General features: G+C 37.3%; 1 protein-coding gene across 4 annotated transcripts in view; it reads right to left on the bottom strand.

Annotated features, from left to right (window-relative positions):
* Nucleotides 1-26,688, bottom strand: part of MITF (melanocyte inducing transcription factor) — a 178,094-nt gene that overhangs the window by 8,634 nt on the left and 142,772 nt on the right. For 2 of the 4 annotated variants that reach the window (XM_083355175.1, XM_083355176.1), the window contains exons 3-7: nucleotides 15,380-15,607; nucleotides 13,061-13,147; nucleotides 10,459-10,554; nucleotides 2,808-2,925; nucleotides 215-373 (exon numbers count right to left, since the gene is read on the bottom strand). In XM_083355175.1, the coding sequence (XP_083211301.1) occupies nucleotides 215-373; nucleotides 2,808-2,925; nucleotides 10,459-10,554; nucleotides 13,061-13,147; nucleotides 15,380-15,607 (688 nt within the window). The remainder of the gene's footprint in view (nucleotides 1-214; nucleotides 374-2,807; nucleotides 2,926-10,458; nucleotides 10,555-13,060; nucleotides 13,148-15,379; nucleotides 15,608-26,688) is intronic. The other 2 variants (XM_083355177.1, XM_083355178.1) reach the window with 1 other exon arrangement.

Here is a 26,688-nt window from a genome sequence, read left to right as displayed (position 1 = left end):
TGTCTTGCTTTCTGGTGCTTTGGAAAATAGGATGTTCCCCCTCTTCTTTGTGGCAGACCCTCAAATACTGGAACACTGCTATTATGTCACCCCTAGTCCTTCTTTTCTCTAGACTAGCCATACTCAATTCCTGCAACTGTTCTTCATATGTTTTAATATATCCTTCATGCAGTAACATAATAAAGTAACATTTTCAGTTGAGGCAGCAGCTAACCTGAGGATAACGGGCTGCATTCAGCTAAGCCTCCATCTGCCAGAATATTTTCCATCAGTAGAACAGGAAAGGAAGAGATTCCTCCTTTTTCGTGTACCCCTGTGTACCCTGCACCCTCAAAATCTTCTCCAGAAGGTTGGGAAACGAGACGGCCAAGTCCTGTTGCACAAGTATAAAAGTCATTTTGTGCAACGTTGGATTTTATCCATTAAACTATTAGGTTTGCTCCAAGGAAAGCGGCATACTGTAATAACGTAATACTTTATTTCTCCCTAACCACTAACATTAAATTTTTAAAAAGCTACACATATTAACCATTGGATGAAGGTCAACCATGCAGTGAAACGTCTGTATTGGCTATTCCTAGATTATTTCGAAATACGGATAATAAAGGTCTCTTTATTATAAAAGCATAATAATGAACAAATGCTGCATCTTTCTTAACGAAGCTGCATCAGACACAATGATGCTTTATCTTTGCAGTCCTGTCCCTTCCTTAAAAAAAGAAAGACAAATACTATACACTAACAAAAATCTTTTCTGCACTCATGACTTGCCCCTCAATTCAAGGATGCTGTTTTAGGTCCATACAACGTGACTGGTACAAGGAACTTTCTCAGAAAACTTGATATTTCACATTTGAACACAGCATTGTTTATTTTCAGACTATGCTATGTGAACCATAGTGTATATATGACAAATGACCCTTAAGCAGATGAATAGCGAAAAAAGAAGCTTCATTTTCCTTTTCGCTCTATACTTTCTGTCACGCGTTCTGTTCCATAGAAAGTTGCTTTACACCAAATGGGGCTGTTTGTCTACCAAGCTCATTTCTACCTATGCTTAATAACCCTTGTGCCTCAGCTACCACAGAGAAATTAACCTTCCTGGCCACTGAAGTTTTACGGCTTTTAGTTTTTAGGCTCAAGTAGGAATAGCCGTTGTGTGTTCCACAAGACTGCAGTTCTCACTGGTAATCTGAGGACCCAGATTGTTGGGGGCAATAGGCTGACTTTGTAAAAATGCCGCTGGGGGGGGCGCGAAAGCCCTAATAAGCAAGCATATACATAGAATGAAGGCTATTGCTAAGCACATTGTTTGTGCTTCTTAGATTGTAAGCCGCCCTGAGTCTTCGGAGAAGGGCGGGATATAAATGGGATTAAAATAAATAAATAAATAAAATTTAGGCTGACGCCTACTGCTTCAGTGACTCCATCCAGCCACCTCATTCTCTGCAAGAGAGGACCTGTTCTGTTGACAGCACCAATAGAAACCAGTGTCCTTGCTCTTCTGAGAGGGCAGATTCTTTGCTAGCCTTGTTTAGGAAGCTCATCAAGGGTTCCATAAAGAACCTGGCAAAGATCCCAGTTTTAATCTTAGTTGGTGGTGGGCAGAGGGTATATTCTATGGAAGGAGACCCCAAGATTAATTGCAGCTCCTTTAAAGATATGAGACCTAAGAATCTTTCTGAATTGGATGTTGTTGAGTAAAATTGTTCTGAATTATTTGTGGACCCTGGGAATCTTGTCTTAAATAAGAATAGAAACCGTTACTGAAAACAAAAGAAATCCATTTGGGGAGCTGAAAAATATCTATTTAAAGACTGAAGATTAGCCCCTGTTTGAGAAAGGGTGCTTGCCTGATGAATTTTAATCCTTCTCTGTTTTGTTTTTAAAATTTCCTTCCCTGTCAGTTTGCTGTTTCCTTCTCCTCATTTCTTTCTCTCCCCCCCCCCTGCTTTTTTTATTTACTTCCCAGGGCAGATGCCCCTTGCTTTTCCCCACTCTCCCTTATCCCTATTTCTTTGAGTTCCTGATGGAAGAAGGGAGGGGAATCTCTGTTTGTATGCATATTGTAAAGTCAATTAATTTATAAATGGAAAACTTTATAACAATTAATTTTAATACATAGTTATTAATTTAATTTTTTTAGCATCCTGACCCTATATTCTGAATTTGCCAAATATATCAATATAGAATTCATATATGCACAAACAAGCATGACAATTTATTGGGGAGGGGGATTATATTGCACTGAAATGAAGCTGGCAAGTCTACATGGATTATTATTATTATTATTTATTAAATTTTTATACCACCCTTCTCCCGAAGGACTCAGGGCGGTGTACAGGGCAATAAATATCAAAATGTAAATACAAAAGTTAAAAAAGAGTTAAAAAGAATTAAATAATTATGTCCAATATAATACAATAATAAAAGTGTGTTAAAACTAAATCCAACCCCAAACCCATCAGACCAGGCCAGATTGTTCAAATAAATAAGTTTTAAAATCGCGCCGGAAGGAGCGAAGGTCGGGGGCCATCCGGAGCTCAACTGGCAAGCGGTTCCACAGGTCTGGCGCGCCCACAGAGAACGCCCTCCCCCTGGGAGCTGTGATTGTGGTGAAGCACAAAATTTTTGCCTGTGTTTATCTCCCCATCTCACTCCCAGCCCCTGATCATCTTTCTTTCAATAAATATAGCAGAAATTGTTGGGGTTTAATCCAACAGGATGTTTATATTTCCAGCATTAAATTGCATATATTCATGACGTGGTGTATTTATTATATTTTTAAAAACAGAATTCATATTTACCTGTCAGTTCCCTTTTTATATTAGGAAGGTTAGCAGGACAGGAATTGCTTATGTTAATTCCTGGAGGAGGCAAACCTTGATTCCCATACAAGTCCACTAGATTGCCAGAGACAGGTAACTGGAAAGGATAAGAGATGAGATGTTATCTCCTGTGTTTCCTACAAAAACCCTTGATAATTTTAAGGTTGAAGTTTGGAGCAAAGACCACCAGCATTTCTGTATTGTTGCTTCCCTGTCAATATAGCTCCACCAGAAATGAAGGTTATATCTTGTTGCAGATGTCTGAGATATACTTCAGAGAATGCAACCAATATATAGGATCTGGCACTCAGACAAATCAGCCATTAACAGGCACACAGACATAAACATCTACATGCCATTCAAAACAGACAATCAAAAAGCCAAAAAGGAAACAGAAAGACCAAAACATCTCCCCATCAGCAATCAACACCATGTGTGCAGAGATTCGCACCAAGATTAATATTAGACCAACAATCAAAAAGCAAACAATACCCAACCAAGGAACTTTGAAACAAGCTAACAGTAAACAACAGCCCAATCAAGAAACCACCACCAGTGGTTAGATTTAGATGCAAATCTAAAAAAAATCAATGGAGTTTATCCTTTTGGTAAATATAGTTAAGAACATTTAGTGAAAGGTACCACAAATAGTTTTTAAGATAACACTATAACGTTTGTGGTGAAAATCTGAATGCTCTACTTAAAAGATAAACCACAAGGATGAACAAACTAGTCCTGAAGATGTGTGCGCTCTTATCCAGTCAAAGCAGAACAAACATGTATCATGTGTGACCTTTACATAAAGTTCCATTGCAATAATTTATAGCATCTAATTTATTACATTTCATAAAAATGAGATTTTCTGTGACTGCTGTATCTCAATAGCAAATGAGCACAGCTACCACTGTTACAGACTGGGCCTTGTCTTTGCTACTGTACAATAGCATCCTTATTAACTCTGTAGAACTATATTCATGGGCTCCAAGAAGACATCTTCTTTTATTGGGATTTTGCTTAACTTCTGCTTTAGAGGGCCTAGTATCTGACTAGACCAAGAATTCTAAAGAATTAGTACTAGGCACTAGTATTACCAGAGTAAAATTACTGTATTTCAATATGATATCTGCCAACATAATTTGTGGATTTTGGTTATGGATTTCAAATGGATAAATGTACTACAATTGTGTCTCATTAATTTTTATATGTAGGGCAATCTTCCAAATTAACAGACAACCTATAGGATATGTCCCCTGGTGTAGACTTCGGTAAGAAACTTCAAGAAATACCAAGGAACTACACTGTAGCTGTCTAGTAAGATTCTGTCCTCCAAAAATCATGGTATGATTTAGGGAAATATCCAAGTACACTTTCTATGCCCTGTTCTTCTGAATTCTGGAGCAATGGTAACCAACCTGATTTGGACTTTGGATAACAGAGGAGTTGAATCATAGATTTTAATCAGAGATTTTTGATGAAAACAAACTTATTCTTTTAGCTCAGGTAAACTAATGCACACACACATACACACAATAATGTGCAATGATTCAACTAGGTGATTTGATTGGAAAGAAATTAAATTGATACTTTGGAGATGAATCTTCAAGTAAATTGAGACATCAAGCTGAATAAATTTCTTTCATATCCCAAGAAATTCAAAAGGACTTGGAGATAAAGTAGTTTCAACTTCTTTCCTTCCAAACATGGACAACACAGCACAATCAGCTTTCTGATATGGACATGAATAACCATCTGGTGATTTCTGCAAAGCATGCCTTTCAGACCATGTGAAGCACTTTACTATTTTGGTCTCAGTGGGGAAAACTGTTTGTAGAGAAAAAAAGACTCAGATTTATTGAGGTAGCCTTTTTTCCCCCTTGTTGTCTTACTTTGTATTGAGTGTATCTTTTTCAGTGCATGAGTAATTACAGTCACAGTATATGATTTCTGAGAGTATTAAAAATTAGTCACAAATACCATGTACTCTGTCATTCTTTCAAAAAGGCTTATGTTGGCCACCAGCTTTGTCAACAAATCTCTCAGCTCAAAAATCCAGTTCCAGATGAAGGTTGACATTTTGATTGTTTAAATAAGAGATGACTTTTTAAAAGGATTTTGAAAGGTAGAATCAGATTCTTTGTGTATTAATTCAGCACAATTTCATAGTCATGGACCCATAGAGGCTGGTCTAATTTTCATCATTGCCTTTAATAGGTGAATGTGAAATAATATTATAGAGAGACCCTGAAGTTAGCCGCCTTATGTTCTGGCGGATTAGGGTATACTGGCTATTTTTATACCATCTTATCAAAATAGGAAGGTACAGGTATATAGACACAATTTACTGCTTATTGTATTTTTCCTCAAACAAATCAGATGTCAACGCTGCTAACATCGAATGTTATTGCTTGACAAGAGATGAAGAAGTAGCCATTTCATATGTTAAACTTGTGTATTGCTTTAAGAGATTGAGTTTAAGGTTGGGAGGGGGAAGAGGAGGATTGTACCTTCAAGGCCATATGAATTTACAGAAGATAAGACCTTGGCAGGTTTTCTAACGGAAGGGAACAAATAATTTCGGACAGAGGGGTACAGTTCACAGCAAAAGTTTGGAGAAACTTTCTTAAATTAATTGGATCATCTCAAGGCCTATCAACTGCTTTTCACCCGGCTACTAACGGAGCCACAGAATCTGCCAATAAAATGGTGGAACAATACCTTAGATGCTACATCTCTTACCAACAAACAAACTGGACCGACCTCCTCCATTTTGCAGAGGTGGCTTACAATAATTCAGTACATAGCAGCACCGTCTGCACTCCTTTCCGTGTAGCCACAGGGAAAGAATTCAACCCCATACCTGAATACCCTCAATTACCCTCCGCTTCCCAGACTCTTGATCATTGGGTGAGGGGTTGAAGAAGTTTGGAAAAATACAAAGGTGGCCTTAAAAAAGACTTTTGAGACCTACAAAAAGCAAGCTGAAAAAAAGAGAGCTTCCCAAAGAACATTCCAAGTTGGGGAAAAGGTCTATTTGTCGACCAAATACTTACGCCTTAAACTACCCAATAAGAAACTGGGACTGAAATTCTTGGGGCCTTTCCCCATTGTGAAAATCATCAACCTGGTCACAATAAAATTGAAACTACCCAGACCTTTGGGGAAAATTCACCCGGTGTTCCATTGTAGCTTGCTGAAAACTTTTCGAACCTCCACTTTAAGACCTCCCCCTAAGAAAACACATGGACCCCTCATGGTAACAGGTCAGACCCATTATGAAGTGAAACGTATTCTTGACTCTAGAATCTTTAAGGGAAAATTGCAATACCTAGTACAATGGAAGAGATACCCATTGTCTGAAGCCATGTGGGTGAAATCTACTGATGTGAAAGCTGACAGACTTATCAAAAGGTTTTATGAGAAACACCCCAACAAACCAAAAGCCAGTTACTAAGTTGTGTTTTGTTTACATTACAGGATCTGTCCTTTTTGTAAGGGGGGCCGGATGTCAACGCTGCTAACATCAAATGTTATTGCTTGACAAGAGATGAAGAAGTAGCCATTTCATATGTTAAACTTGTTTATTGCTTTAAGAGATTGAGTTTAAAGTTGGGAGGGGGGAAGAGGAGGATTGTTCCTCAAGGCCATCTGAAATTAACAAAGATAAGAGCTTGGCGGGTTTTCTAATGGAAGGGAAACTGATTCTTTAAATTAATTGGAGAATATGATTAATGACAAAATTAGAAAGGTGGAGAATTCTGTTTTAATATATTGTGAAAGGGGCAGAGACTTCAGATTCCAGCTTCCTTCGAGCAAGCATTTGCCGGTGTATAAGGTTAATAAAGGACTTTTAAGGTAAACAATGCCTCAGAGTCACTTGAAAAGCCCATACATCGGAAACTTGACATCATGTTGATTTTGAATCTCAAATTTCCAATTTGAAGCAAATCAAGTCTCAAGCTGCATCTTGGGTTCTATATCCCTAAAAATATTTATCTGTACATATTTATATACTTTGGCCACCTAATGAGAAAGAAGGACTCACTGGAGAAGAGTTTAATGCTGGGAAAGATTGAGGGCAAGAGAAGAAGGGGACGACAGAGAATGAGGTGGTTGGATGGAGTCATTGAAGCAGTAGGCGTGAGCTTAAATGCACTCCAGAAGATGGTAGAGGACAGGAAGGCCTGGAGGAACGTTGTCCATGAGGTCATGATGGGTCGGACACAACTTCACAACTAACAACAAATTTATGTTCCTTTGTCAAATTATTGATGATAGATGGCATTAATAAGGAAGGTAATTTCTTTATATATGCTAGAGTAGAATGAAGAAAAAATCTAAATGGCCATTTGAAAAAAGGAAAAATTAAAATTTTGAACAGTCCAATAATGACCTTTGAAATGACAGAAGCAATTAATAGGGCTAAGACAGATAAAGCACCAGGACCTGATGGTTTATTGAATGGATTCTGTAAAGCTTTTGAAGAGCAATTACTTCTTCTGATGAAGGTGTCAACTCTACAATGAGCCTAGCTGCTGCCAACTTTCTCTTCATTCTAGGTTGTCACATAGAATGAAGGGAGGGGTGCTTGCCCAGGTACTTCACTGGTCAAAATAATCTTCTGTCCCATGGGAACCAAGGTAATCTACTACTCCTGCAATCAGGGACTAGGCTTGTATAAGAAAGCCCGCCAAATGAATGTATTGGGAAATGTAGTGATGGCATAGTTTTGTGGGTTGGACATTATACTTTGTAACTGGGAAATTTTTAGTGAGAATTTCAAACTTGGTTTCACTTTTGATTGTGCCAATACTTTGTAACTAATAAGCATGTACTTTGAGGAATTTTCAAGCCTCAGAGTTCTGCTTTAATTGACTCTGTCTGTTGGAACCATGACAGAAGGATTTAATAAACTCTATTCCACAAGGAAACTATATGCCTACATGTTGCTACATGCTACATGTCTTTAATGTCTAAGGAAGGCCTGGACTTCTGTGAAGAATTATAGACTAATTTTTCTTCTTAACAATGACTATGAATTGTTTACATCCATTTTAGTTGAAAGATTTAATTTTTTTACAAAATTATATACATGAAGACCAGTGTGGTTTTCTAACCAGAAGACAATTAAAAGACAATGTGAGAGTAATTGGATATAATTGAACATTTGTAACAATGTAGTGACAAATAAGGGGACGCGGTGGCTCAGTGGGTTAGGACGCTGAGCTTGTCGATTGGAAGGTCGGCAGTTTGGCGGGTCGAATCCCGAGTGCCACGTAACAGAGTGAGCGCCTGTTACTCGTCCCAGCTTCTGCCAACCTAGCAGTTCGAAAGCACGTAAAAATGCAAGTAGAAAAATAGGGACCACTACGGTGGGAAGGTAACAACGCTCCGTGCGCCTTTGGCGTCTAGTCATGCCGGCCACATGACCACGGAGATGTCCTCGGACAAGCGCTGGCTCTTCGGCTTTGAAACGGAGATAAGCACCAGCCCCTAGAGTCGGAAACGACTAGCACGCATGTGCGGGGGAACCTTTACCTTTACCTTAGTGACAAATAGTTTCACTAATCTTCTTAGATGCAGAAAAAAACTTTTGATAATTTGAGTTGAGACTTTATGTTTAAAAGTAGTCTAAAAGATGGATTTTGGACAACGCTTTCTATAGGGACTGAAGTTCATTTATACATTCCAGAAAGAACAGGTTATGGGGAATGGAGATTTGATAAAATCATGTGAAATCCAGAAAGGAACAAGACAGGAGAATCTTTTATCCCCTTTATTATTTATCCTGGTGCTGGAACTGTTAGACAAGATGACAGAGTAAAAGGATTACAAATTAAAGCACATAAGTATAAGTGCTTTTGCTGATGACTTTGTTTTGATTTTGCAAGATATGCTAGAGCAGACATGTCAAATTTGTGACATCACATGACATCGCGCAATGTATTGGAGCTTTTTGCTCATTGCCGACAATGGGGAGGGCGCGGTTTCCTGGTGACGCGTCCGGCCCACAGGCCGGCAGTTTAACACCCCTGCTCTAGAGAATATTGAGTATGTTATGAGGAAGATTAAAATATTCGGAGAAAATCATGGGTTTAAAAATAAATAAATTAAAGATGATAATACTAAGAATATGAATGAGGAAAAGAGTAGGAAATTGGAACTTTAAAAAGATTTAAAGCTAAAATATTTGGGGGTGAATCTCACTAATGAAAATTCTAAGTTATATAAAAATAATCATGTTAAAATATGAAAGGAGATAAAGTTGGACTTATATAGATGGTAAAACTAGATTTGTCATTAATCAGAAGAATTGCAGTGCAGAATGTTATTTCTTTTCCAGACTATACTGGATATTGAGCAAAGATTCTTCTTTTAAACAGTGGCAGAAAGATATATCCAAATTTATTTGGCAAAAAGAAAAATAAGAATTAAATATAAGTTCCTACAAGTTTTAGAAATGCAACAAAAATCCAGGTATATTCTAAAATATGTGGTGGTCTTGTAAGCATGCAAAATTATATTGGAAAAATATAAAATTAACAATGCAGAAAATACTAAAAATACAAATATTAATGAAACCTGAAGCTTTTCTTCTAGGTATTATGCATAAATCAAGAGAAAAACAATTTGGGAAGTGATTTCTTAACATGGTGATTGCTGTGAGGACTGGACATGCTAAGCGTTGAAAGGAAAAGGGGATGCCGACCATCGAAGAATTTTAAAATTGAATTAGCAGAGATGGCAAAATTAACTGCCCTGATTAGAGAAAATGGATTAGACAAGCTTACAAGAGACTGGAATCCATTTGTGGATTTTCTATGCGTTAAATACAATGACAGATGGTTAACAGAGGAATCTGAAGATTAGTTTTAACTTTGGGATAACTTGTAGATTATCATGTTTTATATAGAGACATATATAAATACACCAGTGGCTCCCAACTGTTTCTTTACCCCGCACCCGTAGAACGCTTCTGATATACTGTATTCTCGCACCCCTTACAAAAGTTCGAAATAATGGCAACGAATTATGCATATACATTATAATTTTGAAAACCCAAGTTTTTGCACCCCCTGGAATATCGTCTCGTACCCCTACAGAGTGCGAGCACCCCTGGTTGGGAACCTCTGACAAACACAAACACACACAAACACACACAAATAGATATGTGTATGTGTGTCTATACTGTACACTGTATATGTATATGCATACATATGTATACGTATATGTAAACAGATGTTAGGTTGATTCAATTATTAGATAAATAGATTTCCACAAGAAGAATGGTTGTTTATGTAATATAGTGTTTTTGTTAAATATAGATGGAAAAGTTTATAACTATTGTAGACCCATTATGTAAGAGGAAGGGAATATATTAGATTTTTGATGTATCTATTGGCATTCAGCTGAGGTGGATTTTTTTCCCTTATGTTTAATGTTAAATGTATTTGATGTGGGGGGTTGTACACATGGGTTTTTTGTTGTTATTAGGGTTGGATATTTGTTAGTCTTTTTTCTTTTTCTTTCTTTTCTTTGTTTTGCATTTTATCTTTGCTGATAAACGAACAAATAGAAACGTTTTAATGAAAACATGGTGAGAACTAAAAAGATATAACAGAAAACAAAATACCGTATTTGCAATTTGTAGAGCAGGATCCATCAAACCAAAGATTTCTTCATTATAACTTGATTCCAAACTGATTATGTCGTCAATTACATCATCCATCTGTAACAAAAGATAAGGAGTATCAGAAATCTGTATTAGGGCAAAATATGTTCATACGCATCAAGCACTGAGAAAGGAAAGACCTCCTGGATATACAGGTAGTCCTCGACTTACAACCATTCATTTAGTGACCATTCAATTACAATGGAATTGAAAAAAGTGACTATGACCCTTTTTCACACTCACGGCCATTGCAGCATCCCCATAGTCACGTGATCAAATTTCAGGCCCTTGGCAACTGCACGTAATTAAGAGTTACAGTGCCCTGGGGCCATGTAATCACCTTTTGCGACCGCTTAACAAACACAGTCAATGGGGAAGCCATATTTTCCTTTAACAACTATGTTACTAACTTAACAACTGTGGTGATTCATTTAACATCTGTGGCAAGAAAGGGGGCAAAAGCCACTTAAGAACTGACTTGGTTAGTGACGCACATTTTAGTCTCCATTGTAGTTGAGGAACAGTGTTATGAGGTACACCTCTACTGATTCCCAGCTATTAATCATCTTATTTCTAATGTTGTTATATTGTTTCAGTTCTGTTTCTAAAATAATCTTAGCTACCCAGAGTCCTGTATTTGCTTTGGGCAATTATATAAGTTCAATAAATAAAAATATTCCAATTCATTTATTTAGGAGCTGGGGGACCGATCCTCTAAACCTTCTTTGATCACTCCCATTTTTTAATCTTATAAAAGCTATTTCCTATTTCAGGATTACATGAGCCCTATTGTAAACTGATTAAGTTAAGACTGGCTACAGACTTGTTGTGCATCATAATATGTTAAGGGAAGATCAGTGAGAAAAGAAGCTTCAGCTTCAGAAATATATCTGCTATTTTATACCTGGATTAACTAGTTACACATACTCAAATCAGCCATACAGATGAGGAAGCAAGGAAACAAAATTCATTATAGAGAAGTTTAATTTAAATTTAATTTAATTTAAATTTAAAACAAAACTTGATCAACAGTGTCCTAAAAGGGCAGCAGCTTCCCAGTTTAAACATTATTGAAATGACTGATTCTCACAAGATTTTTTTTTTAAAAAATATTAATTAGGGAGATGCCTGAGACCTAGAAATGTTTTTGACAGTGATGTAGCCACTCTGAATTTCTTGTCTACACTTTCAGCTATCCCATCACATTGTAGGTTTACAGTTGTATTTAAGTTGTGGGTGCTCTTTCACTGGAGGCTTTTAAGAAGAGACTGGACAGCCATTTGTCTGAAATGGTGCAGGGTCTCCTGCTCGAGCAGGGGGTTGGACTAGATGACCTCCAAGGTCCTTTCCAACTCTGTTATTCTAAGTAATATGAACCCAGCAGAAACCCAGAGGTGAAATCCCCCAAAGTAGTGCATTATAGTGTAAGACAGCTTGAAAGATATATAAATATTTCCTATCCTTGGTGTTGGCAATTGCTCATATCTTGAAAGCCGATAAACAAGCAATTAGTTCAAATATTACATGATTGTATGCCTTTGTTATACAAAACTTCTTAAATAACACCCAGGGGGAGGGCCTTCTCAGTGGGTGCACCTGCCCTCTGGAACCAGCTGCCCGTGGAGCTTAGGACTGCCCCCAACCTCCGTTCATTCTGCCGGGACCTGAAGACCTGGCTCTTCGAGCTCTCTGGCCCAGGCTGAGAATTTTAATTTTAATTTTAATTTTAATTGTGTTTTTTTTACTTTTTCAGGGACTGTTGTAATTATTTTTAATCGTTTTTAACTTTTGTATTTCTTGTTTTAATACCCTGTAAACCGCCCTGAGTCCTTCGGGAAATAATTCCAATTAAATAAAATAAAAATAAATAAATAACTTCAGATATATTTTCTCAGAGAACATTTTTAATATTTAGAGTTTTCTCACTATACTCTTCCCAGAAATACCAATGCCAATATTCCATAAATTGCAAACTATAACAGCTAGATTGTAGTATGGATAGAAACGCTTATTTTCTTATTGAGTAGTCTGAAGATTTTGTTGCTCGAAAGGAATTATATTAGGGATTTGAATAATTTGGCATTCCTGTAAAGCCAATTATTTTTGGCTATTCAAAAAATGCAGTTGCATGTTTTATTGACAGAACACAAATGTATTTAACAATTAGAAGAGATCTCCGTGGATAAGTAATCCAATCAGATCAAAGACCATTGAGTTACTGGAATTTATTTCCTAGTGAAATACTACAAAATTCAAGCCACAGTCAAAATTCTACCACTGTTTGTAAGTTTTAACTGTTCTGAATTTTATCGCTATTTCATGCACAATATTTGTTAACTGGATGAAAGCATAACCAAGTACGCCATATGAAATGCCTGGCTGATCCACTACCATTTTGACCAGGTACATATCTGTAGGATACATGTATTTCCAAATGTATAATTATTAGAATGTTTTCTAACTGTATTTTAAATAACTTAGCAAAATTAATAATATGAAATAGGCTTGGAGATCTTAAGAAATCACATGAAGATTCTATCAGTCAATATGCAAGCATACATACCTGCATACATGACACTCGAGAATGTGTATTCAGAGACTGGCATTCATTTTCAGCTCTGTTGCTTTGTTCTTCAAATTTATAAAAGCCCTGCAAACATGAAAAAGAGAACATAAGAACAAAAAGATCAGAATGGGATATAGTGCAACACCAGGATAATATAACACCAGGATAAATAAAATAAAATAAAATATTATTTAACTAATATTTAAATAACAAAAAGGTCTTTAGAACAGAAAGTTAATCCTGTCACAATCAAATAAATTAATCAGATTTTAATAATCTGATTCAAGTCCTAGAAATATCCATGCAAACTAGCCTTTTTGGTCCCACAGTGGTCAACCAGATGATTCTGGAAGATTATTTATTAGTCCGTGAAACCAGGTAGTCCTCAAAACGTGTTCCCCAATAGTTTTCACTAGTATGGAGTTCCATACCCTGAAAGATCTGCTGTCCATTCACAGTTTAATCCTTACTAAATCCAACTGCATTAGCAGCCAAGGGCACATCCTGTAGTGAAGAATTATGCACATTCATAATTCAAAAGTCACATCATGTTTATTTGTTCCTATGGCACAGAATCTCCTGCTAATGATTTTTTCCCCATTTTTAATGCACACTGATGCTTCAATTGTCCTTACACAAACAGTTGTTCAAGAATTCTTTTGATGGAGGTAGGTCACTTGAGACAGCAGGGAACATCTTGGGGTTAATTTGACTACACATAAATTTGACTGGCAAAGACAGCTATTTTGAAGATATCAATGTTGCCTGAGCTGCAAAAGTTTGCCTACCTGTGTTAAATGGCTTTCACGACTAGAAATTTATCTAAGTTGGTTCCTTTATTGTTTACTGAAAGTTTCATTGATAATAACTTTAGAACAGGGGTCCCCAACCCCCTGGGCTGCAACCCACTACCGGGCCTTGAGCCTTTTGGAACCAGGCAAGCATAAATGAATTCCTACTTGTGCAAGCAGCGGGTAAGTGTGTGTGCGTGTGCTCCTTTTGCATGAGTGGCAGGCATATGCACCTGCTACTCACACAGAACCACACCCTTTCCCCCCCCCCCAGTCTGCAAAGCTGAAAAGATTGGGGAACCCTGCTTTAGAATACATTTTACAGCTAAATTAAGAAATAAAATAGTTGCTGGAATTTTGTTTTACACTGTATCTAACAACAGCCCCAAGGCTTCTGTACATGCAGAGACGGAAGGACACACATATATCCACAATGGAAGAAAGGCAGCTGAAGTTAATGGAATTGGCAGACATGGCTTCAATTAAAGAAAAGACCATATCTTTGTTTCTACTTGGAAGCCAATTTTTTTTATTGAAACTGAAAAAAAATATGAGATTTTAGTTTTAGGCTTTGATGATTAGATATGTTTATGATGATAGAACTATTGTTTTTATGGCATATTCTAGTTCAAAGGGTCATTGATTTACGTTTTTATCTGTATCAAAAAAGTCAAAAGTTCCATTTTTATAGCTTTTTTCTGTTGTTGTTGCTTGCATTCCCTATTTTTTTGTTTTCTCTTTTGCTCTTAATTCCTTTTCTTTGCTTTTTTGTATTTCATACTTTTTAAAACTTTAATAAAGCTTTAAAACTAAAAAGAAGTGACTGTGTGCAAGTTTCTCTCTCTCTCTTTGTGTGTGTGTGTGTGTGTGTGTGTGTGTGAACAACAGAAAGAGAGAGAGAAAATATCAATTTGGTGGGGTGGCTAAGGTGCTGGACTAGAACCAGTCATATCATATACTGATGGAAAATATTTTCAATTTCATATAGATTGGAATCACCTGTGGATGTCTACATGTAGTTAAATAAGAATTTTCAGAAATCACAAAGGGTATGGATCATAAGGATGGACGGAAGTTTGCTTAACAGTTAATTGGTTGTGGTCAACAAGCAATGAAAAATTCAACTAAAATCAAGTTAGTGTGCAAGAGTTCTGAAAAGTTAAATTCTATGAAAAGATTTATGTGGGAACCTGCAAAATAGCCACCACTCTGGTATAATTCTTGATTTGCATACATATAAGTGAAATCTAGGAGTATCTATATTTCAGATAGGGAGAGAATTCCTACAGTTGCTCTTACGAAGTAGTTCATGCTTTTCATTTAGACATATTAATATTTATAGTTTCTATTTCTTTCTCTTTAGAGAAGTTGGATGAGTATCCCAGAGAGCTATTCCTGACTAAACATAAGAGGACTATGAAGACTGTGAGACCAATCAAGCATTTTCACTACCTGAAGGAAAACAGACTGCACAGGAAACGTAGCTTTTAAAACATCAAAGGCCAAAGACAAGATTTGCTCTTACCTCTTTTTCACAGTTGGAGTTCAATGTAAGCATGGCCATAGGGCTGTTGGGTGCACTGCTTCCAGTGCCCGGTGGCATAACGTGGTCAACGGGCTGATTTGGGCAAGGTAAGCTTAATGCCTGATTGTTGTGCTTGTTTGCTAATGTAGTTGAGAGGTATTGTTTGACCTGTTGCCGTTGAGCTTGTTGGATGTGATACTTGGTGGGGTTTTCCAAGTGAGTCTGCACCTGTGGACACAGAAGGAAAAGATGCAGCTTCTCATCAGTGTTTGGGAATCAGAACTGCTATGAATATTGTGTCCATAGAGATTTACCCATCAGTTTTCTACATGAAAACAAAGCTATGTGTGAAAGGAAAAGATGTATATTAATGTAAATGCATTGTTTAAATGACAGGAATTATTATATATGTATTTATATACCAGACAGAACCCTGCAGATAAATACTTTAAAATATCCATAATTTATAAAACTGAAATAATAAGCAAATAACCAAAACAGGTATAAAATATACATTTTCTCAATAAAATCTGTTGATACACATACACTTAATAAAATGCATGCAAATAATTGATGCATTTCAAATCTGTTAGACTTGAACAGCTATAAGAAAAGTGAATAAATAAATAAAAATAGAGAATGATGTCTTTGCTACGGTTACAAAAAAAGAGAAAGCACTCTGAAAAACCTGAAAATGTATACCATTGTACGTACAATGCTTAAGCATTTACTTTATGTATTTCATCATTTTGAAATAGATTTTATTTGACTCAATTGCTTTTGTGGCATCCAACTATTTTATGAAAAAAACATGATGCTACATTAAAATCAGCGTTTCTCTACAAATATTCATACTGCAACCACATTTATTATATATATTAAGAAAAACTCCTAATCTTCTCTAAATTTCATTGTACCATAGATATGCGAAAATGCATGCACACATGCCCGCAGAAATAAATGGATTTAGGTATAAGTGAGACAGTGCTTGAAGTTCACAGGGAGAGAAAGAAAGAAAGAAAGAAAGAAAGAAAGAAAGAAAGAAAGAAAGAAAGAAAGAAAGAAAGAAAGAAAGAAAGAAAGAAAGAAAGAAAAAAAGAAAGGAAGGAAGGAAGGAAGGAAGGAAGGAAGAAGAAAGAAAGAAAGAGAAAGAAAGAAAGAAAGAAAGAAAGAAAGAAAGAAAGAAAGAAAGAAAGAAAGAAAGAAAGAAAGAAAGCAAGCTCACCTGGTAATGATTATAGTCAAGCATTTCCAGCATGTCGTTATATATTCCTAGGAATGTCTGGCAACTAGTTGGACAATTTTCATTTTATTTTCTGTTCTACCAGTTCAAAGGCACAACGATGGACGAAGCCTAAACAAGTTCTTCCAAATATGGCACAAGTAACTTGGATCATTACATCTCAGGCTTCTAATAACCATAAACTAATTTGTAATGCATGGAAAAAAATAATCTGTTTGCACAGGGAACCTTTTTGTACTTGTCTGCAGATGTGTTTGTGTGTTTGAGAAGCTACGTAAATTTAGCTTGGAAATTTGGTACTATTTTTTTTCCCTCAGCTTTGACGTCACACTTTTTTTCACAAACATAAAAGACCCTTTTAAAATGATGGGTTATCAAAGTCAGATTGATTATTTCCTTCAGGCCAAATAACTATTCAGCTTTCGTTCCAGTCATACTAGCAAACAATGACATTTTTCTTTAGCAATATGATTACTTGTTTTAGGCCTACAGTTAAGATGACATTGCAGAAAAACCACTGGGTCAATCTGTTTGCCTTTTTCTCTACTGTTGGGGAAATATTGTAAACTCTTGTTGAGAGGATACTGACTATATCTGAGCCTCCATGTTCTCACAATGACTTACTGTCTTCAAAACATGGCTGTGCTATGCCTCTTACCATGCACCCCTGTAACTTAAAATTAAGGCTGACATCATAATTGTACGACACTATTTGCCTTACATGTCTTCTGTATGGGCTGTTTCACACAACATGCTAAAATCTCTGCTGGAGTTAAGAAACCTTAATAGTATAAAATCGCATCAAATACATAAAAAATATTACAGCTTAATGTGACAGTCTGACACTGTCTTGAGCCACAGACTCAGTTCCTCAAGTGCAAGGAACCACTGACGATTTAATTCTATACTAGCATAGTTAGTGAATTCTGTGAGCCCAGTTTATTTGCCTAATACATTCTTTACACAATCTTTTAAAGTTACAATGGCACAGAAAAAAGCAATTTTCGACCAGTCCTTGTACTTATGACCATCAAACCAGGAAGTTAGGTCTTCACAGTATATAATATCATCTAATAAAATTTACTACTAGTAGTAATATCAGCAGCAGCCACAGCTGTGGTGGTAAATTTCTACATAGGCATCATTAAGAGCCTTGGTGGAGCAGTGGGCTAATGCCTCCTTAAGTAACACCAGCTGCCTGCAATCAGTGCAGGTTCGCATCCCACCAGGCTCAAGGTTGACTCAGCCTTCCATCCTTCCGAGGTAGGTAAAATGAGGACCCAGATTGTTGGGGGCAATTAAGCTGACTTTGTAATAATGCCGCTTGGGGGGGTGTATGAAAGCTCTAATAAGCAGGCATATACATAGAATGAAGGCTACTGCTAAGCTTGTAAGCCGCCCTGAGTCTTCGGAGAAGGGCGGGATATAAATGGAATTAAAATAAAAAAAATAAAAAAATTAAATTGTTAGCTTCCAGAAACGTGCAGCTACAAGTGCAATGCCTATGGAGTCTTTCTATAAGGATTTTGGCAAACTCTACTTTCTAAATTAATTCTCACCCCAAACACAAACTCTTCTCAATAAAAGTCAGCTTTGACCAGTTAAAACTTTGTCAACTAAAATTTCATCCTGTTAAAGATGGAGGATTTTCTGGAAGAAAAATTTAGAGCTTGTTGAAGTGAAATCTAGAAGAATCAGCATATTTTAAGAATGACTTGTTAAGATGCAAAGTGATTTCTTTCATTCTAGGAAGGAAATTGATATTCATACAGGCAATCCTTGACTTACAACCATTTGTTTAGTGACCATTACAACAGCACTGGAAAAAGTGACTTATGACCGTTTTTCACACTAACGACTGACCATTGCATCCAGATTCAGCCACAGTGTTCTTCCATATAGTATCAACCTTGTGAACTCTCAAGTTTCCTCTTTCTGCTACTTTATGTATTCAGAATGGACAGTGATTAAGATTTATATTTATATATGTGTATGGGATAGGTGTATATATAACTATATGTATGTATATAACACATGTATATTTGTGTTTCCCCTTCATGGATTACTGCCTTGTCGTGGTGAAGGGGCTTGCGTAATTCAATGAAGCTATGAGCTATGCCGTGCAGGGCCACCCAAGACCGAAAGGTCATAGCAGAGAGTTCTGACAAAACGTGATCCACTGGAGAAGGAAATGGCAACCCACTCCAGTATCTTTGCCATGAAAACCCTATGGACAGTACCAAAAGGCAAAACGATATGACGCTGGAAAATGAGCCCCTCAGGTCGGAAGGCGTCCAATAGGCTACTGGGGAAGAACAGAGGACTAGTACTAGTAGCGCCAGAAATAATGAAGCGACTGGCCCAAAGCCGAAAGGACGCTCAGCTGTGGATATGTCTGGTGGTGAAAGGAAAGTCCGATGCTGTAAAGATTTTTTCTCCATAGGAACCTGGAATGTAAGATCCATGAATCAAAGAAAGCTGGACGTGGTCAAACAAGAGATGACAAGACTAAACATCGACATCTTAGGTATCAGCGAACTAAAATGGACAGGAATGGGTGAATTTAATTCAGATGACCATCAGGTATACTACTGCGGGCAAGAATCCCTCAGAAGAAATGGAGTAGCCTTCATAGTCAATAAAAGAGTAGAAAAAGCAATACTGGGATACAATCCTCAAAATGACAGAATGATCTCAGTTCGAATCCAAGGCAAACCATTCAATATCACAGTAGTCCAAGTCTATGCCCCAACCACCGGTGCTGAAGAGGATGAAATTGACCGGTTCTATGAAGCTCTACAGCACCTTATAGAACTAACACCCAAAAATGATGTCCTTATCATCATGGGGGATTGGAATGCTAAAGTAGGAAGCCAAAAGATAACTGGAATAACAGGCAAGTTTGGCCTTGGAGTACAAAATGAAGCAGGGCACAGGCTGATAGAATTTTGTCAAGAGAATACGATGGTCATAGCAAACACTCTTTTCCAACAACCCAAGAGACAGCTTTACACATGGACATTACCAGACGGTCAACACAGAAATCAGATTGACTATATGCTCTGCAGCCAAAGATGGAGAAGCTCTATACAGTCAGTAAAAACAAGACCAGGAGCTGACTGTGGCTCAGACCATGAGCTTCTTGTTGCAAAGTTTAGGCTTAAATTAAAGAAAGTAGGGAAAAGCGCTAGGCCAGTCAGGTATGAATTAAATCATATCCCTGTTGAATATATAGTAGAGGTGACAAATAGATTTAAGGAATTAGATCTGATAGACAGAGTGCCTGAAGAACTATGGACAGAGGTTCGCAACATTGTACAACAGGTAGCAACCAAAACCATCCCAAAGAAAAAGAAATGCAAGAAAGCAAAATGGCTGTCTGAGGAAGCTTTGCAAATAGCTGAGGAAAGGAGGGAAGCGAAAGGCAAGGGAGAAAAAGATATGCCCAATTAAATGCAGAATTCCAAAGAATAGGTAGAAGAGATAAGAATGCCTTCTTAAATGAACAATGCAAAGAAATAGAAGAAAACAATAGAATAGGGAGGACCAGAGATCTTTTCAAGAAAATTGGAGAGATGAAAGGAACGTTTCATGCAAAAATGGGCATGATAAAGGACCAAAATGGCAGGGACCTAACAGAGGCAGAAGAGATTAAGAAGAGGTGGAAAAATTACACAGAAGAACTATACAAGAATGAGCTTAACGTCCCTGATAATCACAATGAGGTGGTCACTGACCTCGAGCCAGACATCCTAGAATGTGAAGTGAAGTGGGCCTTAGAAAAGCTGAGCAACAACAAAGCTAGTGGAGGTGACAGTATTCCAGCTGAGCTATTCAAAGTCTTAAAAGACGATGCAGTAAAAATGCTACACTCAATTTGCCAGCAAATTTGGAAAACTCAACAGTGGCCACAGGATTGGAAAAGATCAGTTTACATTCCAATTCCAAAGAAAGGCAGTGCCAAAGAATGTTCAAACTATCGCACCATTGCACTCATTTCTCATGCTAGTAAAGTTATGCTTAAAATTCTACAAGCTAGACTCCAGCAGTATGTGGGTCGAGAACTACCAGAAGTACAGGCAGGATTTTGAAGAGGCAGAGGAACTAGAGATCAAATTGCTAACATACGCTGGATCATGGAGAAAGCTAGAGAGTTCCAGAAAAACATCTACTTCTGCTTCATTGACTATGCTAAGGCCTTTGATTGTGTGGATCATAACAAACTGTGGCAAGTCCTTAAAGAGATGGTCGTACCAGACCATCTTATTTGTCTCTTGAGAAACCTATATGCGGGCCAAGAAGCAACAGTGAGAACTGAACACGGAACCACTGATTGGTTCAAAATTGGGAAAGGAGTCCGGCAAGGCTGTATACTGTCGCCCTGCCTATTTAACTTATATGCAGAGCACATCATGAGAAAGGCAGGGCTAGATGAATCAAAAGTTGGAATTAAGATTGCTGGAAGAAATATCAACAACCTAAGATACGCAGATGATACCACTCTAATGGCAGAAAGTGAAGAGGAACTAAAGAGCCTCTTGTTGCGAGTGAAGAAGGAGAGTGCAAAACCTGGGTTGAAACTAAACATTAAGAAAACCAAGATCATGGCGTCCGGCCCTCTCAATTCCTGGCAAATAAATGGGGAAGAAATGGAGGTAGTGACAGATTTTATTTTCCTGGGCTCCAAGATCACTGCAGATGGGGACTGTAGCCAAGAAATTAAAAGACGCTTGCTCCTTGGGAGGAAAGCCATGGCAAATCTAGACAGCACACTAAAAAGCAGAGACATCATCCTGTCAACATAAGTGCGTATAGTCAAGGTTATGGTCTTCCCAGTTGCAATGTATGGCAGTGAAAGCTGGACCATAAGAAAGGCTGAGTGCCAAAGAATTGAAGCCTTTGAACTATAGTGCTGGAGAAGACTCCTGCGAGTTCCTTGGACTGCAAGGTGATCAAACCGGTCAGTCCTAGAGGAGATCAACCCTGACTGCTCTTTAGAAGGCCAGATCCTGAAGCTAAAACTCAAATACTTTGGCCACCTAATGAGAAGGAAGGACTCACTGGAGAAAAGTCTAATGCTGGGAAAGATTGAGGGCAATAGAAGAAGGGGACGACAGAGAATGAGGTGGCTGGATGGAGTCACTGAAGCAGTAGGTGTGAGCTTAAATGGACTCCAGAAGATGGTAGAGGACAGGAAGGCCTGGAGGAACATTGTCCATAGGGTCGCGATGGGTCGGACACGACTTCGCAACTAACAACAAATATTTGTGTTTATGTATGTGTATGAGTAGATATATATTTTCTTTTGGCAGCAAGCAATAGATTTCCATTTTTAATGTAGGCCAGTGTACTCACAGTAAAAAATGACAATAAAGGTTATCTTATCTCATCTCATCTCATCTATCTTATCTTCAGCATCCCCACGGTCATGTGATCAAATTTCAGATGCTAGGCAACTGGCCATGCAGTGTCCTGGGGTCATGTGATCACCTTTTGCGACCTTCTGACATGCAAAGTTAATGAGGAAATCAGATTCACATAACAACCGGATTACTAACTTAACAACTTCAGTGATTCAGTTAACAACTGTGGCAAGAAAGGTCATAAAATGGGGCAAAACTCACTTAACCACTGTCTTGCTTAGCAACAGACATTTTGCACTCAATTGTGGTCGTAAGTTGAGAACTACCTGTAGTCTTAGGAAACCCAAGAATTGGATCTATAATTGGCTGTCAAGCAAAGAAATGCCTAAATAAGAAATAAAAATCTATTTATTTTCTATTTTTAATACAGATGTTTCACATACTTTTAAAATTAGAAACTAATATATTTTTGCATGCCGGAGTAGACTCCTGATGAAGAAATAAATTCATATATTGTACTTTGCTGGTTTCAATTCCTTTTGAAATTCGTAAGCCAAATCCACCCAAATTCCGAATAATGGTATACTTATAAAGTTAGAATGCACCATTTATTTTGATACTAACCTCTCAATTCATCTATTTATATTGCCAATCTCTGAAATTTATTTCAGTATTAGTACAAAATAGAATGTACTAGAATATCCATTCATATTGTTCCCATGTTCAGAAAGGATATTTGTATGTTATTCAGAGCAAATTAATTTACCATCATTATTAATAATTCTAAATTCTTTTCTGGTCCTAGAAACCCAACCCTATTTAAAAATAACCTTATAATTTTCAATTAGCATGTGACATTCTGTTTGTACTTACTATAAAATCATAAATGACCCCATTTAGAAAAATGAACAGAAACTTTAATTGCATTAAGCTAAGAAAGTCTTGTAAAGCAAAATGTCACTTTTAAATCCCAGCCAAGTCTCTTCATGTCATTCAGCTAACAACAGTAGGCAAAGAAACCATACCACACTTCAAGTAAGACAGTTATTGTTCAAAGTGGAGGAAGTTTAGAAAAACGAACTTTTGTTCCTATAAAGTTGCCTTAGGGACTGAGATTTATAATCATAAAAATCAAATACTTTTTTTAGCCTTTACTCTCATTTCAATGAAACTTTTGTTTTAAAATGTCATGGGATCAAAAATTAAAAGGTTTTTTAAAAAAAGAATTTTAACAATCAGTGATGCCAGAATACAAATTGTACCAACCTATAATAGTACAATAATTGAAAATTGTTTCATGGGCTACCTGGGACTTTTCAGTTTAGTCCTTGTTTTACTAAGGGGAAAAAAGGTTTTTAGTCAATGAGAGAAAAATCCATTTGGAAACATAATATTAGGAACAGATTATCACTGTATTAAAGACTGATATTTGTAATCTGCAGATGTTCACATCATTTTACAAAATTCACTTAAGTTTTGAATTTCTGTCTGCTTCTTAAGTATGGGTACTTTGACTTATGACCAATGGAACTTATGATCTACCTTAAAATGAAGACTTACGACCGTCACCCAAAGTTCCAATGGTCACCCCTGGTCATGTGACAACGCTTTGCCGCTTAGCAATATGGCTGCATTTACATAATAATAATAATAATGACAACAACAACCCATGGCTGGGCCTGGACAGCTATCGGGTGTGGTCCCTATGGTTATGGGATTACTGGTCTTCTGATTGGTAGTGGCTTAGTCACCGTGAACCAACCCAGGCACCTCCCATCACCAATGATGAGAAGAAGAAAAAAATTCCATACCGGATCGGTCATCGCTTGGGTCAACAAGGACCACGTCAGATGCTATGGCTCCTGGACATCTGTCAAAAAATGGGCCACAGGGGTCAGTTGTTACTGCTGGGGAACCAGAGCGTACAACTGTAAAGCGACTGGAACGGAAGCACAAAACCTGGACAACCGAAGAAAATCGAGAAATCATCCAATGCTACTATCAGGCAGAACCAACAGCCAGGGGATTTCAAAAAAGAATGATGCAACTGTGGAAGGAAAAGCACCCAGAAAGTGATGTAACTGAACAACGATTAATGGATCAAAGATGTTTCATCATCCATAATAAAGTTTTTACAGATGTGGAAATTCAACATCTAGGAACATTGGCTAAAAAGAAAACAAGCAATGATGATGAACAGACTGAAGAAATTGTTCCAATACCTGAACAAACTGACCAACCAGCGGAAGAAGCCACCAAACAGGATGAACACTCTCCTGTGCAACAACTCGAAAGTGTAGAGCTAAGTAATCTAGCAAAAATGCTGAAAGAAAAGATTGAAAACCACATCAAAGAAAACACAGAAAGAAAAAGACTGCCTGCCATCCGTGAAGTGCATAGCAAATGAGTGAAAGATCTACTAAATGCTGTGAACAACATTTTAACTTCCATCCCATCCAGCACACTATATGAAACAAACCAACTAATGTACAGTACAGCTGCCGTTATAACTGCAGAACTGGATTATAAAATGCCAAAAAAGAAACCCACTGGAATACCAAAGTGGAAATTTCAACTTGAAAATAAAACAAAAAAACTACGAGGTGATGTCAGCAAATTGAAATACTTGAAAGAAGGAAAACTAAAGAACGAAAAGCTGAAAAATAGTTCATACAAAAAATATAACCTGGAGGAAACAACAATAACAGAAATCATGGAAAACCTAAAAAAGCATGCAATAGCAACAGCAAAGAAAATTGAAAGATATGAAGGACGAATAAAACAATATCGTGAAAACGTCCAGTTCAGAAGAAACCAGCACCTCTTCTATCGGTCACTTGACAAAAATAAAGTCCAAACTACTGTTCTACCATGTAAAGAAAAAACCTTAAACTTTTGGAAAGAACTGTGGGAAAACCCAGCGGAACATAATAAAACTGCCCACTGGATCAAAGATATCCAAAAACAAGTAACACAAAATAAAATGGAAAATATTGTAATAACCACCAATATGGTTGCAAAACAAGTAAAGAAGGTCAAGAACTGGAGTGCACCTGGCCTGGATGAGCTGTGTGGATACTGGTTGAAACACCTCACCAGCCTCCATCACCGCATGGCCACTCAGTTTGATGAAATGCTTCAAAATGCCACAAGTGAAGAATGGTTAACAGCTGGTCGAACATACTTGATAATGAAAGACCCTGAAAAGAGCACAGAACCAAGCAACTACCGCCCAATTACTTGCCTGCCAACAACGTTCAAATGTTTTTACAAAAATACTGGCAAATTCAGTATTCAATCATCTGATGGAAAACAATTTGTATCCCGCAGAACAAAAAGGAAATTATAAAAAATCGAGAGGAACAAAAGATCGGTTGCTCATTGACAAAATGGTACTTAAAAATGCAAAACAAGGAAAAACAAATTTAAATATGGTATGGATTGATTACAAGAAAGCATTTGACTCATTACCCCACAGTTGGATTAATGCATGTTTGGAGAACTTTGGAATCAGCAAAAACATCTGTACATTTTTGAAAGCAAATATGCAAAAATGGAAAACAGTTCTAACAGCAAATGGGGAGAACATTGGTGAAATCAACATCAGACAAGGAATCTTCCAAGGGGACTCACTTTCATCACTAATGTTCAACATCGCATTAATTCCATTGACAATAATATTACAAAACACAAAACTGGGATACCACATCTCAAGCCAGCATGGCAAGATAAACCATCTACTATACATGGATGACTTAAAACTGTATGCGAAAAGCTACACTGAACTTGAATCTATACTCAACACAGTTCAACTGTTTAGCAGCGACATCAGAATGGACTTTGGACTTGGAAAATGTGCTATATTATCCATGCAGCGAGGAAAAATGGGAAAAATAGAAGGAATAGAACTGGGAAACGGAAGTACTATGAAAGCACTAGCAAAGGATGATGGTTACAAATACCTAGGCATATTGGAAGCAGATAACATCTTGAATGGAAAAGTCAAAGAGTCAACACAAAAGGAATATATCAGGAGAGTCCGCAAAATACTAAAATCAAAGCTAAATGCTGGAAGTATAATTAAAGCCATTAATACATGGGCAGCCCCAGTGATACACTACACAGCTGGAATTATCAACTGGACTTTGGCTGAATTGGAACACCTAGACCAGAAAACACGTAAACTTTTGAATATGCACCACGCTCTACATCCACGAAGTGACATCGACAGGTTGTACCTACCAAGAACAATAGGGGGCAGAGGACTACTGCAAATCCACCAAACTGTAGAAGAAGAAAGACGAAGTTTGAATGACTATGTAAATCAAAGTACAGAAAAATTGCTGCAGGCTGTGAAAACAGAGCATTATAAAAATAACAGAAACAAAGGCAGAATATAAAAAAATGGCTAGATGACAGATTAAATAGATGGAAAACCAAAGGTTTCCATGGACAGCATTTGAAAAACATTGAAGGAAAATGTGATAACAACTTGACATGGGCATGGCTTAAGATGGGAATCATCAAGAAAGAAACAGAAGGTTTAATACTGGCTGCTCAAGAACAAGCACTACAAACTAATGCCATGAAAGCAAAGATACAAAAATCTACTGACAATCCAAATTGCCAACTTTGCAATGACAAAGTTGAAACTGTTTCACATTTAATATGTGAGTGCAGCAAAATTACACAAACTGATTACA

Source organism: Vipera ursinii (assembly GCF_947247035.1).
Source record: "Vipera ursinii genome assembly, chromosome: 2".
Lineage (NCBI taxonomy): Eukaryota > Metazoa > Chordata > Lepidosauria > Squamata > Viperidae > Vipera > Vipera ursinii.
This window is presented reverse-complemented; position numbering and strand designations above follow the sequence as displayed.